This window comes from Chamaea fasciata, unplaced genomic scaffold, assembly GCF_029207755.1.
Source record: "Chamaea fasciata isolate MVZ Bird 193981 ecotype frontalis unplaced genomic scaffold, bChaFas1.0.hap1 SCAF_18, whole genome shotgun sequence".
NCBI lineage: Eukaryota > Metazoa > Chordata > Aves > Passeriformes > Sylviidae > Chamaea > Chamaea fasciata.
Genome location: NW_027094103.1, coordinates 10,325,066 through 10,347,056, shown reverse-complemented (window position 1 = coordinate 10,347,056; position 21,991 = coordinate 10,325,066). Strand labels below are relative to the sequence as shown.

At 42.8% G+C, this 21,991-nt stretch overlaps 1 protein-coding gene across 13 annotated transcripts in view; it reads right to left on the bottom strand.

Moving 5' to 3' along the window:
- The window catches only part of ATXN2 (ataxin 2), a 49,679-nt gene that overhangs the window by 6,227 nt on the left and 21,461 nt on the right, over positions 1-21,991 (bottom strand). For 2 of the 13 annotated variants that reach the window (XM_066199475.1, XM_066199476.1), the window contains exons 10-20: positions 20,425-20,634; positions 18,112-18,294; positions 16,395-16,583; positions 15,575-15,682; positions 14,609-14,679; positions 13,612-13,919; positions 13,115-13,178; positions 12,846-12,998; positions 11,836-11,902; positions 9,772-9,956; positions 9,019-9,151 (exon numbers count right to left, since the gene is read on the bottom strand). In XM_066199475.1, the coding sequence (XP_066055572.1) occupies positions 9,019-9,151; positions 9,772-9,956; positions 11,836-11,902; positions 12,846-12,998; positions 13,115-13,178; positions 13,612-13,919; positions 14,609-14,679; positions 15,575-15,682; positions 16,395-16,583; positions 18,112-18,294; positions 20,425-20,634 (1,671 nt within the window). The remainder of the gene's footprint in view (positions 1-9,018; positions 9,152-9,771; positions 9,957-11,835; positions 11,903-12,845; positions 12,999-13,114; positions 13,179-13,611; positions 13,920-14,608; positions 14,680-15,574; positions 15,683-16,394; positions 16,584-18,111; positions 18,295-20,424; positions 20,635-21,991) is intronic. The other 11 variants (XM_066199477.1, XM_066199479.1, XM_066199481.1 and 8 more) reach the window with 10 other exon arrangements.

Below are 21,991 nucleotides of genomic sequence, written 5' to 3'. Positions count from 1 at the left end.
ACATAGAGAAAAGCAGTATTTTATCTTTTGTTTTGTCAAACAGACCAGTTTCAAAGATCAAATTTATAATTTTCATACAATATAGGATTTCCTGAGATAGACTTTTCAAAGGTGTTACGAGCCATTTTTATTTCCACCATCCAAAAAAAATTCTTTGGCCTTATACCTGGCTAACCTCACCATGCTACTCTTCTGGAAATTGCTCACAGAACAGTCAGAGGGAAGCACAAACTCTGCCTGTGTGCTCCAGAGTAAATAAACACATCACAGCTGAGAAAACTGAGGCTGCTCGAGCATCAAATTTTTGCTGAAGCCACTTTCTTGTGCTAAAATAACCCATTTTGCCTCTGCCCTGGAGGCCAATCTGTTCTGGATCACCACCATCCTGTGAGCTCCCCAACACTGCCACGGAATTCTTCATTCCTTGAAACTGCAGCAAATAAGGTACAAAATTCCCAAAAAGGAAGAAACTGAACAACAACAGAAAACTTTCACCCCGGTGAAGCCACATCTGTTGCTACAGCCGTGCCAGTCTCCAACAACAAACACCAAGTTCCTTCTTGGATCCTGCCCTGTCCTGCTTCAAATAGGCCACACTAAATCCTATTTTTTTTTGGAACTTTTGAGGGAACCTAAGCAAGTATGAAAAGCCACAATGACAAGAAGTCTTCCTTTCCACACAAAGCATGCAATGGGAAAGCAGGACCCTAAAAATGAGGGTATTTCCCCTATTTCTTTTAGGTCTTGTGCAACCACCAGGCCGTGTCTGCAGCTGCTTCCGTGTGTGACAACACGTGTTAATCCCCCTGATGTCACAGCCTGAAAGACCAAGGGGAGTTTTGCTGCCAAAGTGCCAAAAAAGCAAACAGCCAAAGAAAACTATCAACCTGTTCCTCAATATTTCCTTCCACTGCTCCTTATTTGTTTTGGTGCCTTTTGGTTGTTCTGAAGTTAATTACTGATGAGTATCTACCAGGTTACATATATGTATTTTAATGGGGTTGGTATTATATGAGAACTTGATGGCCACTGCAGTTTTCCTCCAGTCTGGTTTGCTTTAAACCTTACAAATCCAAGTTCTAACACGTTCCAACTCACCAGAATACAGAAAGCCAGGATATTTTTGCCTAATTGAGGTTTTTCTCCCCTCTGCAGGTTCCTCCTTTGGAAAATAACTGCCTGCCACATTTAACTTAATCCCTAGCATGCTCCATTAAATCTTCACTGAGCAAACAGCCTTGCAGTGATGAGCAGTTTCAGGCTATTAATGCAGATGAACTAAATTCCTGCAGCCTGGAGTCGATCCTAATGTTCTTATCCACGTGTGCAAGCACAGTTGTACACTCTGAGACTTCCTGATTGAGAGGGGTTTCAAAAACACCTCAATATTTTCTAAGCACACTGTCAAAACCAGCAAGATCTTCTGCCACAGCATTTTCTTATGCTTTAAATCCAAGTATTTTTGATTTTTTTTTTTGGTATCACTACTAAAATGTATTTTGCAGCAGCATCCCTGCCATGCTCCTACTTGACTTTCAGACATCTCTGACAACACCAAAATTCTCAATGGCAACACTGATGATTTTTACAGTACCGAGCTTATGGCTTTCTACAAGAGGAAAATTTCTCAACCTCATTATTATGCACACTCTGAAGAAGGCCAGAAATTATTATCTTTGTCAAAGTAATAGAGATAAATGGAAGGAGGGATTACTTGCTTGCCAAAGGGCACGTTAGACCAGCAACCCTCCCAGCGCCTGAGCCACAGAGCTGGCAAGCCTGACTACAAATTAACTCCAACTCCATTCAGGAGGTTTTAAAATGTATATGAAATTTAATTGCAAGTGGTAAGATACTCAAGGCTTCCCACATCACTTGTTAAGAGTCCCCAAAACAATGTGGGACTCCCTTAAACCATTTGTGCAATTCATCTTTTGGTTCTTTATGGCCAAGAGAATCATAAACTCAGTTGTTCCGAAGCTGATATTTCGACAGTAAGACTTTACAATAAGGAATTTCTCTCTTAAGACAGCAGTTAAACCAAGGAACAGCACCCTAAAGAATAGATATAAACCAGAGGGAGGATCAGGTTTTTGTCATAGTGGCAGCTCTTCCAAAACCACCTAATATTTGATCCATAGCTTTGGATTTTAAGCACTGGACTCTTTTTATACTGAAGAACATTTATTTCTCTAGTTTCTCCTCTCCTTCATTTTGTCTTTAGCAGATCACCCTAATGACCAAATCTGTAGAGCTTAAAACTACTTCAGATGCTGCTGCAAATTATGTTTTAATAGTAATGTTAAAAGTGCCTTTCAAAAAAATGTGATCTGGGCACTTCTCTAAATCCTGGCCAGTCCCTGCACACAAACCAAGAACGACTCAGCAGGTCTGAAATGCATTCCCAGTTCAAAACCAGAGTTCAGACTCCAACTCCAGCAGTGTAAATGGTTTTTCATGTTTAGTTAGTGCAAGTAATTCCTGCCAAGCCAATGAAATCTCTGAGAACAGCAGGGCTGACAAAGGAGTCTTGTAAAAGTCACGAAAAATTCACCTGCTCAGCCAGAACTAAAACACTTTCCCTGGGATTTTTTAAAGGAATTTATGCCTGGTCATCAAAACAGCTCACTCCACAAATTAACAGCATAAAAGACAAGACAGGAGGTGGGAAAAAAAAAAAAAAAAAAGACCCATTATCCAACAGTTTTCCCCAATTGTCAGTATTTTGGAGATTTTCCAAATGGCCACCTATTATCTAAAAATGTGCCAGGAAAGCTCTAGGAAAGGACACACCTTGCTGCAAGTCACCTCAGCTCATTCCAGCACAAATCCACTGCGTTTCTCACCTTTTATGCCCTAAATTCCTCTGTCTGGGCTGCCCTGCTTCACTTCTCCATCTTTCTGATCAAACTGGTTCTAATGTGAGATATTTCACTGCACTGACCTGGCAGGGACACGCGGGGAGGGAAGAGACTCAGTCACGGAATGGGGAAAAAAAAAAAATCACAGGGATTGAATTACTGAATTCAACTCTAAGAACTGCACCCCATTTCTGAGAGCAAACAAGAAGTAGTCAGCCACAGAACCCACAGAAGGAGCTGAAATCAAAAGAGGTCAGAGCAGCAGAAATCAAGCAGAACTCCCAGCTACAAGGGAATATGTGAAACCACATTGTGTCATTTTGTAATTTTGTATTTTCCCCGGAATTTCAATGGTGCCAATGGTGGTCAGCGTTGGTCATGGTCCAAAGATGCATTGAAGAGCCTATTTTCAAGAACTGACCAGTGAACAAACTTCAAAACTATTGCCAGAGGCAGTAAGATGGTGAGGGTAACTACATTTAAAAGACCTGAATGGTAGGAAGCAAAGAAATAGCAAATGTTTCTTTCATCACACAAACATTTCAAGAAGTCATTTTACACAGGTAGAGCGGACTTCACTTCAAAGATAATCTAAGAAAGGAACGAGGTTATTGAAGTGATTTCAGTGCACCAAACCAAGAGGCATGAACACAGCACAGGTCAGCAGCCTACAGCCCCTGCTCAGGCAGGACCAATGTGGCACAAGAAACACAGGAAATCTGCTCCAGAGGAGATTTTTGGAGAACAAGTGGGTTTTCTCACATCCCTCTTGCATGAGCTAATGCAAAAAAAAAAACCAAAAAAAAAAAACCAAAACAAAACAACAAAACCAAGAGAGTGCCTGGCATGGGCTGCATGGACTTACAGACAGACACAGCAACAAGTGCCACGGCAGGACAGGAGCAAGAACAGAAACACCCTGAAACTGCAGCTCCTCCTTTGCCACGTCCTGGGTGAGAGTTCATCCTGCAAGAACCCCCCTCAAACCTCAGCTTCCTCAAAGCAGCTGCTGAACACCAGCAGAAGAGGCAGCATTTTGCAGTTCTCTGCCTTTCCTGGTAAGTGTGGGTGAGCTGGATCAGGCTGTTGTGTCCGGAGAGCACCAGCCCCTCTCCCAGTGCCTCCAGTGATGCTGGTCACCAGCACAGCCCCACCTGAGCCGGGGAACGGAACTGAGAAAGTTCACCTGCCAAGGAGCCCTCATCTCATCCCTGTCACACAATCATGACCGCAAATTGTTCCCAGCACTCCTTCAGTGGCAGCTCTACAGAAAACTTCCTCCACCTCGGCTGCAGCTCCAGCTATTTCCTCCCAGGGGCTCAAAACTTGAGCCACCGCTTTTTATAGGGATGGGGCCCAAGTTACTTTTCCTTTTAGGCAGCTGGTAACTCGTCAGGTGTAAAAATCCTGTTTGGCTCATGAAAGGGAGCAAGGCAGCTCCTACAGGTTAAAGGAGAGGCTACAGAATCACAGAGTGGTTTGGGTGGGAAGGGACCTTCAAGATCATCTTGTTCCAACCCCTGCCATGGGCAGGGACACATTTCACTATGCCAGGTTGCTCCAAGCTCTGTCCAACCTGGCCTTGGACACTTCCAGGGATCCAGGGGCAGCCACAGCTTCTCTGGGCACCCTGTGCCAGGGCCTGCCCACCCTCACAGGGAAGGATTTCTCAGAGCCCACTTCTGGCTGCAGATGAAAAGACTGGGTAGCGAAGTCAGAGATTATTCCATATTCAAAACAAATTTTTGAAGAATTGACAACTCAGCTTCCTGTGATCATATAAACCTGTTCCAAAGCTCCACTCCCTGCCCACTGAGAGGAACCTTCCTGCGTTTTCCACATCCTGGTTTGGTGCAAGGAAACTTGTTCCCTCAACACGTCCCATTCTTTTAGCATGTGGTTCTTTAGAAAGTGCTTTTCTGTACAATCAAAATTAGTACAAAAAACCCAACTCACTGGCAAAGTAGAAAGAAGGGCCTGTCTCCTTGCTGTATGGTATTTTGGGACATGCTGAATTTGGGAAATAGAAAGGTAAATTAGCCTCTTGCCACGTGCATACTTCCCATTTTCTGGAAAGGTCAGTGTCAGTTTTAAAATTTTTAAAAATTTTTTGAAGACTCTAGAACCATGCAGATATTTTTATTTACTTAGCTGCTATTAGAGCTAGATATTTCATTTTACAAATGAGTGGAGAAGAAACACAAGTAAGCCTTCCTTCTTAACTGTGACACTGAGGTCTGCAATTCTTCTTAATTAACACAAACAGAAACTTTATGTCAATTCATGGTCTATTACTGTCCACTGTAACAAGAAGGTTAAAATGCAATTACACTGGAGCAGAAACTGCCCCTTGCTTTTTCAGCTATAGCACTGCCATTCTGAACAGTTCCAAGACAACTTTGGTGACTGGTTCACTCTTAGTCCCTGGAGAATCCTCTGAAGTTTATATTATATCCACCATTGTACTATCAGGGGAATAGAATTTACTCTACTGCTGAGACAGAAACCAGATAAAGTTAGAGACAACACCAGACCAGTAAAACATATGCAGAAAGGGAAAGGAGAAGGGGAAGGGAGAACGGGGACAGGAATGAGAGCACAAAAAACATGAAATGCATCTGTGTAAAACCAAGGTCTGATTTTACACAAGCTCTTGAACACCAAAGTTAAGTTTTTCAGAGGACTCCAATTATCTGGAAACAATTCAGCCACACGGAAAACTGACACAAGTCCATTGTCACAGGACTGGACAGAACCACCCTCTACTCAGTAACCACATTTTCTACCAGCAGCAGAAGCCTGGGCTGGGCTTTGTGTGACACAGGAGCCAAACTGGGACCGTGGCCAGCAAACTCCAGCAGCCCAAGGACAGGGACTTGGAGGCCACCCCGAGCCAGCAGCTGCCAGACAGACACAGAACCTTCTGAACCCAAGGTGCAGCTGAGCAGGGGAAGGATGACACCTCCAGGTCGGCTGTGTGGCAGGTAAAGGTGTCACATTTCAAACTCTCCTGGGCACGGACGGCTCCGCAGCTGAGGCGTCACAGACGTTGTTATCGTCTGGCTGGGAAGAAAGTTGTTTGGACACTGTCCTTCCCCATTTTGAGGGGAAAACCCCAGTGATCTGAACACTCCTCTGTCCTGTCTTTAGCTGGGGTTACTGGGACCACGCAGCTCTGCTTCTCTCTCTTGGCAACAGAGGGGTTGTGACACAGTGAACTGGCAAGGAAATCCCAGAAGTGCAGGAATATCCCAATAAACAGCATTAGACCAAAGTACTTTTCTTTCAAATGGAAGAGTGCTTTATCACCAAGTGTAGGTCACTGTATGTATTTTGGATTCAGCTAGCTCTTCACAAGACAGGAAGGAAAACAACCCCAAACTTCTGGCAGTGAGGGTGGTTCCCTCAAATCAACAGGAATTTCTCTTGGCTGCCAGGTTGTTACTATTTGCCACAGACTTTCAACTCGTCCCAAACCATTAGTGAAGGTGGAGTTTCAGATCTTACCAGAAAACATTTCACACCTTAGGAATACTCGATAAGCAGTCTCCCCCCCAACCCCCAGGTCTCAGCACAGTAGTTCTTGCAGACATCTTCTCTCTACCACATATGCAGGAGAAAAACTGAGTGAATTTTTCAGGAATAACTGAAAGCAAGCACCAGTACCTTGAAGGGTAAAAGGGCAGCGTGGCCCACTGAATCCTGATATCAGTGCTAAAAATAAGCAATAATATATTTTTTTAAAAAAATCAGATAGCAATTTTAAAGAGCCAAAAGGGAGAACGTTTGAGCAAAATCAAAAGCAGCGGCGGTGGTTGTTTCTCAGGAAGTTGTTATTCTGTACTTTCAAATTATTTTTTAAGAGAGGACCAGAATCAAAGTGCACAGGTATATTTAGTTCAAATGTGGGTAAACTTAAGATTCCCAAAAGACAGAGCATAAGCTATGGATATTTTCTTAGAGTCAGTCAGATGTGAGCAATTCCAACATGATGTTCCTTAGCTCCATAAGCAGCTCAGATTGGTCACCTCTGGCATTCCTGCCTTTTCCCACACATGGATAAATGGAAGCTGAAGTGGACACGTTACAGCTGGACACACTTTGAGGAAGCACAGTCCATCTGGGCCAGGTCTTCAGGCACTCAGCACATGGAAGACGTGCAAAAATGTGAATTGAGAGGGTGCTGCAGCAGAACATCAGGAGTCATTCCATGTGTCGCTGTCACCTTGGAAGGTGAAGGGTACATTCGAGACAGTTCATGTTCACTAAACACGTCTGCACAGGGGCAAGAACACACCCTTAAAAAAGGTCTGCCACATGGAGTTCATGATCCTCTTGGGTTGAATGGTTTCAGTAACAAGAATTTCAAGCACTCCATCATTTACTGGAAGGTGGGAGAATATTTGGAAGAGTCACCAAGTAGCTACTTGAAAGAACACAGGAGGACAGGCCATTTCTGTTAAATTAGGTGCTCTTGGGAAAGTAATATTTAATTACATGGCAGGAAATACCAAAGAACTCTCAAGTTTGACCCAACTTAGTTGTTTGCACTGGCAGGCAGTCACATATCTACAACAGACAAGCTGCAAAACCAACACAAAATGAGATCTAACAGTTGTAAGTTAGAGTATCAGTGAAAAAAAAACCTATACAGACATCTGATCAAAGCCAAGCAAGGCAACGGGCTTGTACTTCAGCGCTGCAGAACCCACTGATTACAGAAGATAAGGATGGTGCACAATGGGAAATTGCTAGGAAGTCACATGCAACCATTCTGAATCAAATCTCAGATTATCTCATGTTTGGTTTTATTTTAATTAGAATTTGAGAGGAGGGTTTTCACCAATAAAGGTCTGAAAGCCTTTGATCATTCGCTTTATCGGAATTCTATTTAATCTAATGAAAAAGCAAACAGAAGACCTGTTTACATGGACACCTCAAGCACAAGAGTTGAAAAGATCAAAGTAACACAATTAGCAAGGACCTGTGAGAGAAAGATTAATCTCTACAAGTAACTTCCATTTCTGCTTCAGCGCAAATGAGCTCAAATGTTCTTCCTCCGAGTGTCAAAGTAAGTTATTTTTGTTTCTTAACTCTGTTACCACACAACTGCAGAGATCTGACAGGATGTTTTCAGACGGGTAAGACACCTCTTAAAATCAGAATTAATTTCCCACTAAACTCCAGATTCTCTGTAAGTTTTTCATGACACGTCATGGACTTTCATTAAGTAGCAGTGTAAAACTAAGCACCCAAAAACATACAAGGATGTCTAAAGGTACAGAAAATCTTTTATTAGAATCTAAGTCAATAATATACGTGACCCAATAAAACTTTTCCTCAGATGCTATAACAAGTATTGAAATGCCATGTTTTCAAGAGACCATCTGCTGTTTTGACATTTTATGACAATTTCCAAGCCTTAAACAACCTTGACTCTACCTCTTTCAATAGCATGTTTTGCAGAGAGCTCTTTTTCCTCCAAATTGGGCCTTGATTTATCATACATTTATAATGCTTTAGAAAGTTCTTGCACATTTCACTTTTGTCACAAGGTAACCCACATTTTCAGCACTTCACTGTAAGTGAAAAATGCCCATCTGATAATGCTAGAGACTAATTGTCCAAGTGAGAGCAATACATGAGCTATTCCATTTACTTATTCTTGACTTACCAAATGAGAAAGGTAAGCAACACATGGTTTATTTTGCTTAAACAGCAGTGTTCATACTGTTAATAATGCCAGTAGTATCATAAAGACAGCATTTCACTAGTTGCCAGAACTAAAGTCAAGTTTGAAACTGAGGTCATAACCTTGCAATAAAACAAGTACTAATTATAATCAAGGAACAAACATGGGATGATGTATCAAGAGCATCAAGAGAACTTGAACAAACTTCTTTCAGCAGATATTCTTTAGCAGCTCCCAGGTTGAAATCTCATCTTGGTCACTGGCATCCTACCGAAATCAGCACACTTGAGTTTTCATTTGAACCAGCTGGCTCAGTTTTCAACGCTCTGCTCATCATCATCATCATCTTATGAAATATAAACCACATCTACTGAACGATACCCACGTTTGAAGGCTGAGATTAAATACATCCCCTGCACAAGGTAAGGACTTAAAAAGTTACATATAACACAAAACGTTTCCTACCATACATAGCATGTGTCTGTTCATGCGCACCGTACTGTGTTGCAGAGGAAGATACTAAACCCGGCTGTGCGTGTGCTGGTGGGGCCATCATCCTAGCGTTGCCCTGTATTACAGGGCTATAAACATGAGGATGCTGCAGGCAGAACAAAGGAAAAAAAAACCACACAGTTAATTGGGGAATTACTCCAAAGAAGCTTTTTTGTCATCTAAACAGTCGTGATTGAACCAGCGGCAGCTCGGCCTCGCTCAAACGCAGAGCGAGCTGAGGATTTCGCACTGTTGTGATTGCCCCGGTTGTTCCCAAAATTTAAGGGCTAGAAACTGACAGAAAACATTGGCATATGCAATTTTTGCCACTCTAATAATGCATTAAGCTTATACATTTATCCAATTACACATGTAGATTTAACAGCTTTTGAAGTAAGAGCAGTCCACCAAGAAAGTTATTTTTAGGGCCCTTAACCAGGAGATGTGCTGGCCATGACCTAAAGAAATTCTTCAAAGAGCTAAAAAACCATATCAATAATAAATGCCAACTTGTAAACTGACCTTAAAATTCGTTAGGACATTAAAATTCATTAGGACCTTAAAATTTGTTACAGGCTTTGAAGCACATTCCAAGATCACCACGTGTGCTCCAGAACACAGAAACTCTTCAGGGTGACTTAGGACTGGACACAAGGGGGTTATTTAGCTCTGAACCACTTCATTATTTGTGCTTGGATTGATCAGGAGTGTGGAAAGGACTCTTACCTGAGATTGGTAGTGTGGCACATGCTGCACAAGAGGCTGATTAGGAAACTGTTGGGGGCTATATGCAACATATTGTGTAGAGTAAGCAGGTGGAGTAGCTACAATTGGAGGGCCTGCTGCTGAGGCAGGATGCATCATGGTGCTCTGGTGGTGTTGGTCTTGCCGCTGCTGGGGCATATTTGGTACTGGAAAACAAAGATTGTCTCATGTTAGAGACGCAGAGAAAAAAATTTGGAGCTTCCTGAAAGGTTCTACATTATAGTAATGTTACTGGGACCACATGGAATACCCTCACCCCACACCTTTAACCATGGGTTAGAGCTCTGTCAGAAAGGGACAGTGTGAAGAAGAGTTTCTCCAGGGAACAAATGATTTTCATCACTGCCTTCAGCCAATGTACACAGCCACAAACCCAGCCCTGCCTTTTTTTGTGAAGGAATAAAGGTGGAAAGAGAGAAAGACTGACAAGAATCAGAAGTGGAAGAGAAAGGTTGTATCAGGATACCTACATTGACCAATTAATCCTGTCCCCTTTAAAAGGCTTTTTCACCCTCTATGGGAACGACTCGGCCACTGTTCCATCAGCTGGAAATCTGAGTCTTTATGTTAAAATAACTCGTGCTTATGGCTGAGGAAAGCACATTTTAGGTCACAGACAACACTGAGGGAGACAAAACCTATAAGGAGTAGGAATAATTAAGGGGGAAGAATGATGAAAAGAGCAGAGCAGTGTGGGATCACCTGAGCTCTCCTGGGAAGGTGACCACCCCACTCACTTGGAACAAACTAATTCAGCCTACAAAGCATGGGCATGGGAGCTCCAGGAGAGCTCCAGCTTCCTGCAGTCAGGCTGCAACTATTAACTGAGCTATCTCAAGCACCTCTAAACTCCACTGCAGGAGCAATTCCCCAATCCCTTAGGGAGAGGAGAGGGAAATGTTGAAAACATCAGTAAATTCACTCAATGATTTTATTTACACTGCAGATCAACAACAGAAAGAAGTAAATACAGGAGGCAACCTGAACAGTGTAAAGGCACAGAGCTGTAACCCAGGCAGCTCCCTCAGGGCTGTGCTGCATGCAGATGGATATGCAGAAAATATTGGAACTTAAAAAAGGAATTCAGGACTGGAGCTGCCTCACCCAGCAAGTGAGCACTCGGCAATGTATTTCTGATTAAAACAGAAATCAGTGTTACCAACCAGAAGGTTTCAGGGGTGAGGCCACAGTGAAGTTACTGTGCTTTAACACAGAAATACATTGCAGGGTTTTGTCTCCCCTAGGTTGATAAAGGCCACTTGTTTATTTCTAAACAGCAGGAAACAATTTCCTCCTGCAGTGACTGGAGCTGCAGAGCTGGTGCTGTCCTGCAGCACTGGCTGCCACTGCAGAAGCATTCACTGGGCACAGTTACAGCATTCCCTGGAACAGGAGCACAAGAACAAGAGCAGCACTTTCTGCTCCCTCACTGCCCTGCCCAGCACAGGGAGCATCTCACCACCCACTGTGACTCCACAGCCACGGGTGTCACTTAAACACGTGGCATTGTCATTGTTAGTCCAGCTGTTCAGTCACTGGGGCAGCAGGAACGAACAAGAACAAACTGGAACCAGCTCTTTCCAGAAGAGCAGCAGAGCAAACTCTTCCTGAAGAAACAGTGACTCTGTATGCTGTTAAAAAAACCTCTATTAAAGCATCAGCTAGGGCACTGCTGCAAACCAATACAGAAAACCAGCAGAGAAGTTCCTTTTAAACAAACCTGCAATATTTATGTAATATAGGAGATGATCAGCTCACTCTAACGCTCCAAATAACAGAGATGTTTTCCTGTTTGTCAAACCAGATACCAAACCAGGCAACCCCCCATTACTCAAACCTGGCATGTTTTGGCTGAATTAGTTTATCTAAAAATCCGTTAGTATTTCCACTTACTTCCCTTCATTAAAAATAGCATTTAAAATATCGATTGAAACCAAATTACCATGGATTAGAAAACACACAAACATTTGTCATTTAGCCATGCTGCATGCAGACTGAGAACCAAACAGGCAGTATTATTCTCACCTTTACCTGCTCTATATGTCTTGGCTTGGTTCACTGGCATGGGCGTCATGGGAATAGGATATAAAGGCTGAAACAGAAAAAGTTGAAGGTATGATATTTCTTTAAAACCTCAGCGTGTGCTGGGGTGGGGGCCCCACTCAGCTTTGATGTGTTTCCCTCTGTTCTGTTACATGGTTTAGTGAACTCTGCCTAACCTATGAGATTTTCTTGGATCAGTGTCATTAAGTCTGCACGGACACACAACTAAGACCAGATGGTTGGCAACAACCAGCCCAGGAACGCTACTGCTGCTACTGCAGGCACTGGGCTCAACCTGACAGCCTCACAGCAGCTTTTTGGTGTAAAGCTGACTCAGGGGAGGGTTAGGCTGGGTATTAAGGGAAGGTTCTTCCCCCAGAGGGTGCTGGGCACTGCCCAGGCTTCCCAGGGAATGGGCACAGCCCCGAGGCTGCCAGAGCTCCAGGAACGCTTGGACAACGCTCTCAGGGACAGGGTGGGATTGTTGGGGTGTCTGTGCAGGGACAGGGGTTGGGCTGAAAATCCTTGTGGGTCCCTTCCAATTCAGGATATTCCAGGATTCTATGATAATGGAGCTAGATTTGAAAACCCAGTGATCCCTGCAACAACCAAAAAGCAGAAGAACACAGCTGGAAACAAAGGAATGGTTGCAGAGAGTGAGACTATGCTTGGAGGACTGGGAGGAAACCTGCATGGATCCACAATAAATGTGGGCTGCTGGCATTTACAAGCGTTTGGGATTATTTGAACATCCAGACTGAGGGAGCACTGGGAAAAGTCAGTATTTACACAGTCAAAACTTAACAACAAGGTGATTTATATTTACAGGGAGCAATACAAGCTGTACTACTTCACTGTTTTAACTCAGAGTTCCCAAGCTGCAACAAGCTGATCTTTAAGGTCCTTCCCAACCCAACCCACTCTATGATTCCTAAATCTGCTCAGCTTCCTGAGGATCTCTGTGAAGTGTTGAGGAGTTTGCAGCACTTTACCTGCACGCCTGGACTCACTGGAACCGGGTACATCATATTTGGTGCAAAACAAACAGGCTGAGTGTACACGGGGGTTGGCTGCTGATGCCCCACCATGGAGGGGCTGGGCTGAGCTTGAGGACGAGGGGAGGTTGGTGTAGTAGAAGGTTTCGGCTACAAACAGAGGTGAGCAATGGATATGGCAGGGTTAGTTTGAGCATCCTCCAAGGAAAAAGTTGGCTTATAAAGATCTACTCAAAGGCACTGTTAAACAGCAGCAAAGCACTTACTTGAGCAAAAGATCGAGGGTTGAACTCTTTAGCATTAGGATTAAGTGTTGATTTTCTAACTTGCCTAAACGTAAAGAACAAAAAATTAAGTTGGGCATTATTCTTTCACGGGAGTATCTGCAATTAATAATTTCAGAAACACCTCATTTCCATCTGTGAGCCAGATTTCTGAGAAGTCAAACACCTCATGGCATGCAAAAATCCACTCTCATCGAGTTCCTCTCATTGAGGGACTCCTACTACAAAAGTTTTCCAATCGATACCACAGCCCATGTGAGCCAGGAAAACACTGAAATAAGCTTTTAGATGTGAACTAGGCATCAACAGGACCAGAGCTCTGCACTGAGCCAGGAGATGACTTCCAGGGCAGTCCCTTCCCCTGTTGTTCCTCCTGTGTAACAGCACTTAGAGCCAGGAATGTGTCACCCAGCCATGACTTCTACATAAGGCCTGATGTTCGTAAAGATGTGCTTATTCCAAAAGGCGTAATTACTCACTCAGAAGTATCCTTCTTCTCCTCTTTATCCTCTTTGTCTTGCTTACTTCCAGGCCCGGATGTCTGTACACCTTGGGAGGTCACCTCAGGCCCTCGCTTTTGCTCAGAGCTGTTACTCATGGAAGGAGAAATACTGGGACTGTTGGGTTTGCTACTGCCACCATTGGAGTTGGTGTTACTGCCAGCTTCTATGATAGATTCTTTAGGGGTGGATTCTGTCTTTTCTTTAACTACATCTCTTGATTTTTCACCTTCTCGGGTTTTGTTTAGCAGCTGATCCACTGCATCTGAAGAGGAACTGGACTGTAACTGAAAAAAACCCAAGGGATATATTCAGTAAATTGATACAAAACTCAGGAGAGACCATCTAACGCTGTCACACACACAGAGTAAAACGCAGTCCCACAATCCACAATCATCTGGAAATGACCTTTTAAAACACCCATTTCCATTTCTACTAGGAAAGAAATCCATGGGCACTGAGAGTGTTTAAGCTGGCACTGTGTAAGGAGCTATTCAGCCACTCAAGTGACCTGTATGTTGATTAGGGAGTGACAGGAAAGCTTCAGACAACCCTCTGGACTCATCCCCTGAGTGATTTAACAGCACCACTTGAAAAGCTAACCTGATTTAATAAACCCTCATGACCAGGAAATAAGTAATATGAATTCATCTTCAATTTTCCTCCGCAAAACTCTTCATTTAATTTTGCAACAGCTCCTCCATATGGAGTGCGAGATAATTATTCGTGCCTAATGATCAAACAGGTTTCAAGTCCTGCTTTCAGTGTACAGTCAATATTCACATCTTTGTGCACTAAGCAATTGTACAAACAAGAGTCAGCATTGATTTTACAAAACCTAACGTGAATTCTTACAGATATTTTCATAAATTAAGCGAAAGTATAAAGACCTGTCAACATATGCAGTGTGTTCAATTCATTAAAATAATCTGGATGCACGTGAGAATGACAACACCATTAACAGAGAGAAACTTACCCTAAAGTCATTCTTAAATTTCTTTAAATCATCAATCTGTTTTCTATGCTCTGAAACAATTGGAGAGACACCTGCCAAATACAAGATCAACATTGTCCAAGCATTTCTAATACGAGTTTTATACACATTACTAGTTTTGCAGAAAGAAAACGGTTTTGCAGATATAAAAATGAAACCCAGTGCCTTATTTTGGGTTTTAATTTGGTACAATTCCATGACCTACGTGTATGAGCACACAGAAAGCCTCTGTGAAAGCAGAGCATTACATAACTGATTTATCTTTAGTTCTGATGCACCACACCAAGGCAGAAGCCCCGAGGTGCAGGGACTGCAGAATTCACTGAACACAAAGAACATGCAACAAAACCCCCAACCCAGCCTGTGCCAGCATCTCAAAACACAGCAAGTGAAGGAGAAACACTGATCCAGGTGAGCTTTATTGTTGGACTCATCCTAAAGGTCTCTCCAATGAGAGAGCAAATGAATCCGGTTCTCGGTTTAACAACATGAAAAGATTTTTCTTTTTTGAGAACTGAATGAACAAACAGCGCCACAGAGACAAAGAAATGTAAGGCATAACAGGAAAAAGCACAGTTAGAAAAGCTCTGCTGACCATGATGCTCAGAAGTATTGTGAGCACAGCTCTAAGCAGAAACACATTCAGTCCAAAGGCAGCTAAAAAGCAGCTCTGTGAGCAGGGGAAAGAAAGAAGGGGGGGGGAAAAAAAGGAAAAAAACCAAGTGAAATCACACCATCCACACGAGCATCTCTACATTTGGTGTTGATGGAATGAGTCACAAACAACATTTCAAAGTGCCACTTCACAACTGCAGGACCAAATTTCACTGGAGAACACCAGACTGCCTCCAAGCCTTCCTCAAAATGCCAACTAAAGCAGCCAGGACAGCAGGTTTAGTGTGCACAATTCCTACATCACTCGAGTACGTGAAAGCTTTGGATACAAACCTTTGTTTTCAGGTTTAGAAAAACTAGGAGAAGTCTCACTTGGCTTTATATTCTCCTTGTTTCCAGTCGCAGAATTTTGCCTCTGGTCCTGAAGCCTTGTATCTTTAGCTGGAAAAGAAATTGCCAAAGTTATTCTCTTATACACAACCCCAGTTGACCAAAGACAGAAGGCAAGAGAGAAACAGGAGAAAGATTTAACCATTTTTAGCTTGAAAAACCTTTTAAGTTAGACATTTCCTGCTACCCAGTCGGTGCCTGGAGGATCATCTTCCCTCCCTCCCCATCCTACTGTTACTGTCAAATGAAAAAAAACCACAATTAAACTCATCCCTCTCATCATACACAAACCTTAACAAGGCTGAACAAACTATAAACTTGGAGTCAATTACTTGCAGCAGTCCAAGCTCTTCGCAGAGAATGCTACAAAGATTTGAGAGTCCTTAAGACATTTGACTGTGCTCCTGAATGGTTTTTTTTTTCCCCACTCCTTTTGCTGTGTTCAAAATAGTTCCTTGAAGCCAGTGGCCTGGGTTTCTTTAACATAGAAAAGAGGCAAAAACTCGGTTTGGAAAAAGAAACCCTCAATTAAGTCAGACACCTATAAACCCATGTTCCTTAAGGGCACAAGAAATTAGGCCCTTAAAAAAAGCCTCTCTGAGTCCAACCTTAGATTAAAGCTGGAGAAATGGGAACTCACAGCAGAATTAAATGCATCCCAAGATTTCCCATCACTCAGCAAGCAGCTCTGCTCTTGCCTGGGCACATTCCTTGTCAGGAATTAGGGAAAAGGAGCATTTGTAAGGTAGTGAGGGCCACTTACCTTCATTGGAAGGGGTGACTGCTCTGTTGGATGCAGGGCTGGCAGGTGTAGGAGAGGCAGCTGGAACAGGCATGGCAACAGATTCAGTGGGAATAGTACCAGGCTGAGGAGAAGGCAGAGCTGGTCCCATGGGAGTGCTGCTCTGCCTTGGAGACCTAGGCCTGTGTGTTTTAGGGGATAATCTCGGAACTAGAAACAAACAGGAAAAAGCAGTTATAGGATGAGCTTCCCCATCTGCTCAGCAGTTTGCTTTAGCTTTAAAATGGCTAAAAACATGCTTTGAAACCACTTTGTGAGGCATTAGGTAGTAACTGAAAACCCGTTTACCTTTCAGGCACATCTCCTAGTTCTTTACAACGCAGCATTTCAGATAATGGGGTGATTTCTCTGCAGATTGTCCCCCAAAATTTAGCACTGCCCTCTAATCCCAGCAAGAATCTGCAAAATGCTTCCCCAAATCCCCAGTAGTACAACTACAACAGCTCACATTAACCCAGTTTCAGGCAGAACACAAAAGGTGGTCAGGTCTCCACACAAACAGATGTAAAATATTTTTTAAGAGGGCTGAAAAGACACATCCATTTTACAGTGTCCTCTTTTGGAGGTTTGCCAGCTGGAAGAAAAACAACACAGCCTATTGAAAAAAAGAGTGCTTTTAGGCATATTTTTTGCCCCTGTGCTAAAGCAGCAAGGAGAGTTGTGTATTCTTTGAACAGTAAGTTGTTGAAGCTCCTGCTTCCTGCTCATCCCACTTGTGTTTTTTGTTACATTTTAACTCCCAGTGAGTGAGCAGAAAGGCAGGTACGTGGTTTAACAATCCTACTTGCATATTAATATATAATATATATTAATATATTACATATATTTGTTAATAATACATAAACAGGGAAGGTGAATCACAAATAATGCCACAACAGAAAAGTTGAAGGTTTTTTTTTCACAAGGCAACAAATCAATGTGGGTCTAATTTACACCTTCTTTCTGAGAAATGTGTTCCCACTACGCTCCTCTAGAATTCTGCACTGCAAGAAAATACCCAAAAGGTACCTAAAAAGGATCAAACTGTTGTTTTCTTGCCCTCAAGGAAACACCCAGCTGCTGACAGCCCACCAGAACATGGCCTCAACTCAAGAGCTCCAGACTAGACCTGTGGCACAAGACTGAGTTTTAACTTTTAAGTCAAATATTAAAAAATATATATTAACTGATTAAGAAGACACTCACTAGAAATGCTCCTGCAGTAGCCAAGAACAACATCACCACTTAAAATCCATGTAAATTTTAAAGGAGAAATACATCCAACTTAACTGGAGTATTATTTAATCTTTTAACACCAACCTCCCTCTACCCAAACACCTCCTTCATTTGTAAACCACAATCCAGCCACGCTGCCATAACCAAACTCAGGGATGCAGTGGCAAATCTCTAACTCCTCCTGACTCCTCCAATAAATGCCCTAAAAAATGAATCTTTCCAACAACTAATTCCTACACTTTCCCTTCCTTTCCCTTCACACAGCACCTGACTCTACAGTTAGGACAATACTGCACCAACTCTCACTCAGCTATCTGGGAACATCCTTCTCCCACTCCAACCTTAGCCCAGTATTTGATTATTCAGAGAGCCTGAATTGCCTGGAAAGGCAGGATTCTGCTGAGCATTCCCACTCTAAGGATCCCCCTGGCAAGCCATCTGCAATAAGCCAAGCTTTACCTACCCCCACTGACAACTGATGACCACGTCCCACCTGAAGGGCTGCCTCGTGCCACTGCAGCAGTAGATGCTTCCCCAGGTGCATTATGAGATACAAATTCTAAGCCACTTGAAATTGTACCCCTACCAGTAGAGACTCTGTGACCTCGAGGGTGCCGTTGAGCCTTTGGAGACATCCGTGGAGGCCCTGAGGAAAAAAAGACAACCCCACACAATAAGTGCTTGACGTCCACCACGGAAAAACCCGAACGTCTCTTCTTAAAACTGCATTTAAATCTTAACATTCTCAATAAAGCAGCAATAAAATCAAGCAATTGGCATTGATATCCTAAAAAGGCCGAGTCATTGGTCCAGCCAGGCTGCCAAGAATCATCACCTCCCCAGGGCAGCTGCTGGGTATTCAGAGGCTTTATCAGCACTGAACTAGGTGTGCAAGGTCTGGATTTAAAATATTTCAATGCAAGCATCCACCACTGCCAGGTACAAGCCAAGCCATAAAGGTCAGTGGTGCAGCTGCCCCTGGATAAGCCCAGTTCCAGGCTATCAAACATTCTTCCAGAAAAATAAAAAAATTCCCAGCGCTTTTGTCAGGTGGTCAGTGATCCCAACCATTTATAGTCACCACTGGCTGACCAATGCTCTTGGGGAATTTCAGCAGAGCATTCTCTGCAGCGAGGCTGAATTGCCTGCAGCAGGTCACAATTCATTTACAAGTCAGCAAAAATTGCAACTAAACAAGGGATTGTTATCCCAAGGTTCAAGTCATGCATGTTTAACACCACAAGCCAAAGTCATAAGTGAATACAGGAATCCTGCACAGCCTGTACAGCTGCCACACCACAGTTATGCTCAAAACTAAGCAGCAATACAGTTCTTACATCCTAATAAACATTTTCTTCACAGGATTAGATTCAAATGTTGATACTTCAAAAAGAAAAAAACCGTGTGTGAACAGAATCTGGCTGATGGCAGTTCATTTTTAACGTAGGTCAGTAACAAGGTCAGGTTCAGATAATGGCTTTTATGTTTCAGAAAAAAACTTCTAAAATACCAAGCAGCTCTCCTGGTTACATAAATCTTTAAATGTCAGCCTCTGTTTTAACCATCTGAAGCCCACTTCAATGCAAATTTCACACAGGTGATTATTTTAAAGAACACACATTTCCCAGGAATAATCTTGCGGCAGTAGGAATTAAACGTTGCAGTAAGCAGCAGTTCACTGCATGCCTCACAAACCAACCACAAGCGCTAAGAAATAATTCAGTTTGCAGGTAGATTCTCAGTTCCTTACTTCAGAAAAAAACCCCAAAAACCCCAAATAAATGGACAGCAGGCCAGACAGATGTGGCTACCACCCACTTTTTGGTCAGGAGCATTTCCCAGCGCTCCTGCTCGGTCTGAGAGATCATTCCTCTCTCTCCCACGGCTCCAGTGGAGCCAGCTACAGCACCCACTGCAAGTTTTCAGGGAGCTCAGCACAACCACTTTGCATTTTCTAGGTTTGCTACACCATGCTGTGCAGGGTTTAAGTGTGCACTCAAAACAAAAATTCTAAACCATGGTCCTTACTGTACCCTCCCAGGAAAAATTTAGTTGGGATAATTCTGCATACAGCTACCAAAGACTCACAGGTCAGCCTTTCTCTGCATATTATTGACTGCAAGGGAGCTGATTTAGTGTTCTGAATAAAAATTTCCTGCAAATTCACCTTTGAAATGGCTCATCCTACCCCACTCCACAGTTTACTTCTCTGAATACAGCATTTTTATTATCATTATTGTCATTGGTTGCTTTACGAGAGGTGATTCAATGATTTAGTTATGGTTTTTTTGGAGCAACTGTGTTAAAATTAGTATTTTATATAAATTTATAGTCCTAAAAATGCTCTCTAAAGTTATCAGGTCCTGCATGTTGCTGTTGGTTAATTTAAGACACTGAGCAGCGTTTACAAAGCTGAGTTTAATTTCATACCAAACTCGGGAAATTTCACAGCTTTCTTTCGTTTTTGTAAAGCTCTTCAAACAAAACAAAAAAAACCAAAAAAAACCAACAAACCACCAACCAAACCAACTAAACGAAACAAAAAAAAAAAAAAGGTTAATAGAAATAGTCTGATAAACTAAAGTTAAACACAAATTACAGGTTAAGTAATGAAGAGGAAAAAAAAAAAAACAACGACGACGACAACAAAATTAAAAAAAAAAAAACCAAAACAACTGGTCAATAACTCAGAAAAAAACTCACGGAGGAGTTAAACAAAGACGAAAACGAAACAAAAAAAAAAAAAAAAAACATGAACAAATCTGGTATATTGTACCTTCTGAAGACATGCGTTTAGGCATAGTAGAGACAGGAGCTGGAGAACCATGAGCAGAGGGGTGAGACGGGGGCCTGGAGGGCCGCGAGGGGGGCCTGGAGGGCGGCCGTGTAGGGGTGGCTGCCCGAGGTGGAAGAGAGTTGGGACCTGACTGGTAGCGAGAAGGTGGGCGAGAGGAAGGAGATGGGCAAGGCGATGGCCAGGGAACACCTGACAGAACAAATGATATGAAGGAAAGTATAAAAACTAAAGAAAAAAATTATGGGGGGTGGGGTGGGGGGTAGGGGAGGGGAGGGAGGGGGGTAAGGGGAGGTCAACAGAAAAAAAAGTAAAATATGACAAAATGATTTTTTTTTTTGTTTGTTTTTTGTTTTTTTCCACGGTTTAACCCTTTGGGGACGGATCGAGGAGGTAATTGAGGAGATAAAAGTCTCTGGAGGGTTGGGTTTGCCTTGGTTTTGGGTCAAATTGAAGTTGTGAATGTCACAGGCTCCCCAAAGGGTTAATTAGGATCTACAAACACTACTAAGGAATAGACAGTAAAGTTTGATCTGTTAGCCTGGCATACCAATGCTCCACAGCACCCAGCACTCCACAAGGTCCTTAACAGAGCTACCAGAGGTTCTCAAACAGCTGTTCACAAACAGTACTGACCACACAAACTGCTACTTTCAAACCAAATGATGAGTAAATATCCATCTAGGAGCTGGATCTTTACAAAAACCAGCGGTGTTCAGTGTCTGAATCCTGACATTTATGCCTTTATCACTTATCTGAGGTATTAATGGAGGATTTTAATCTAGGATGTAGGGCTCATGGTTTCCAAAGCAGAATTAATTGAATTTACAAGCCATTCTGAATATTTTAGGCCTATGATGTTGATTCAGCAGAGTAATAGGGTGAGAGAAACCACAAATACTACAGACAAATTTCAAGGTTAGCGTTGTTTGGGCAAGGCTCAGTTTGTCCATCCTTTATAGAGCTGACTCTGGCTTTAGAAAGGAAGTCTCACTTACCTTTAGATGCTTCTCAGACTTCCTCTCCAGATAGATCACTTGAGTATTACACATTTTTCATTTATTCATAGAAATTTATTATAATAGTATTTTTAAATTCTGAAAAGAATGCCTTGAGGACAGGCCACTGCTGAAATCCATCTCCAGAAATGGCGTTTGGCTTCTGGGACACCAATTCCTGCCATGCAGTGTCTACTGATGCCTGGTTAGAAATACTACCCATGTGTCCAGCAGAAAATACTCAAATACCCATTTGGAGGGGAAGGCTTTGGATTCCTTTTCTCTAACATTGTTCTTGTTTCCCCCCCCCTCTCATTTTCATAAAATCAGCAAGTGGCTTTATTCTTTTCCAGAAAGGAAGGGAAGCTTCCTCCTGCCACTGCCTTTCACCAGGTGTCAGCACTGCTGCTCCTCCACACAGAGCTTTGCAGTGCTGATGCAGTTTTTCATCTTTAAATCCACACAGCGCACCATCATCTAAGACAGAGGTGTTTGAGGAGGAAAACAAATGTCATTTCTGCTCTGCAAAGCCACAGGCAGCGCAGCGCAAT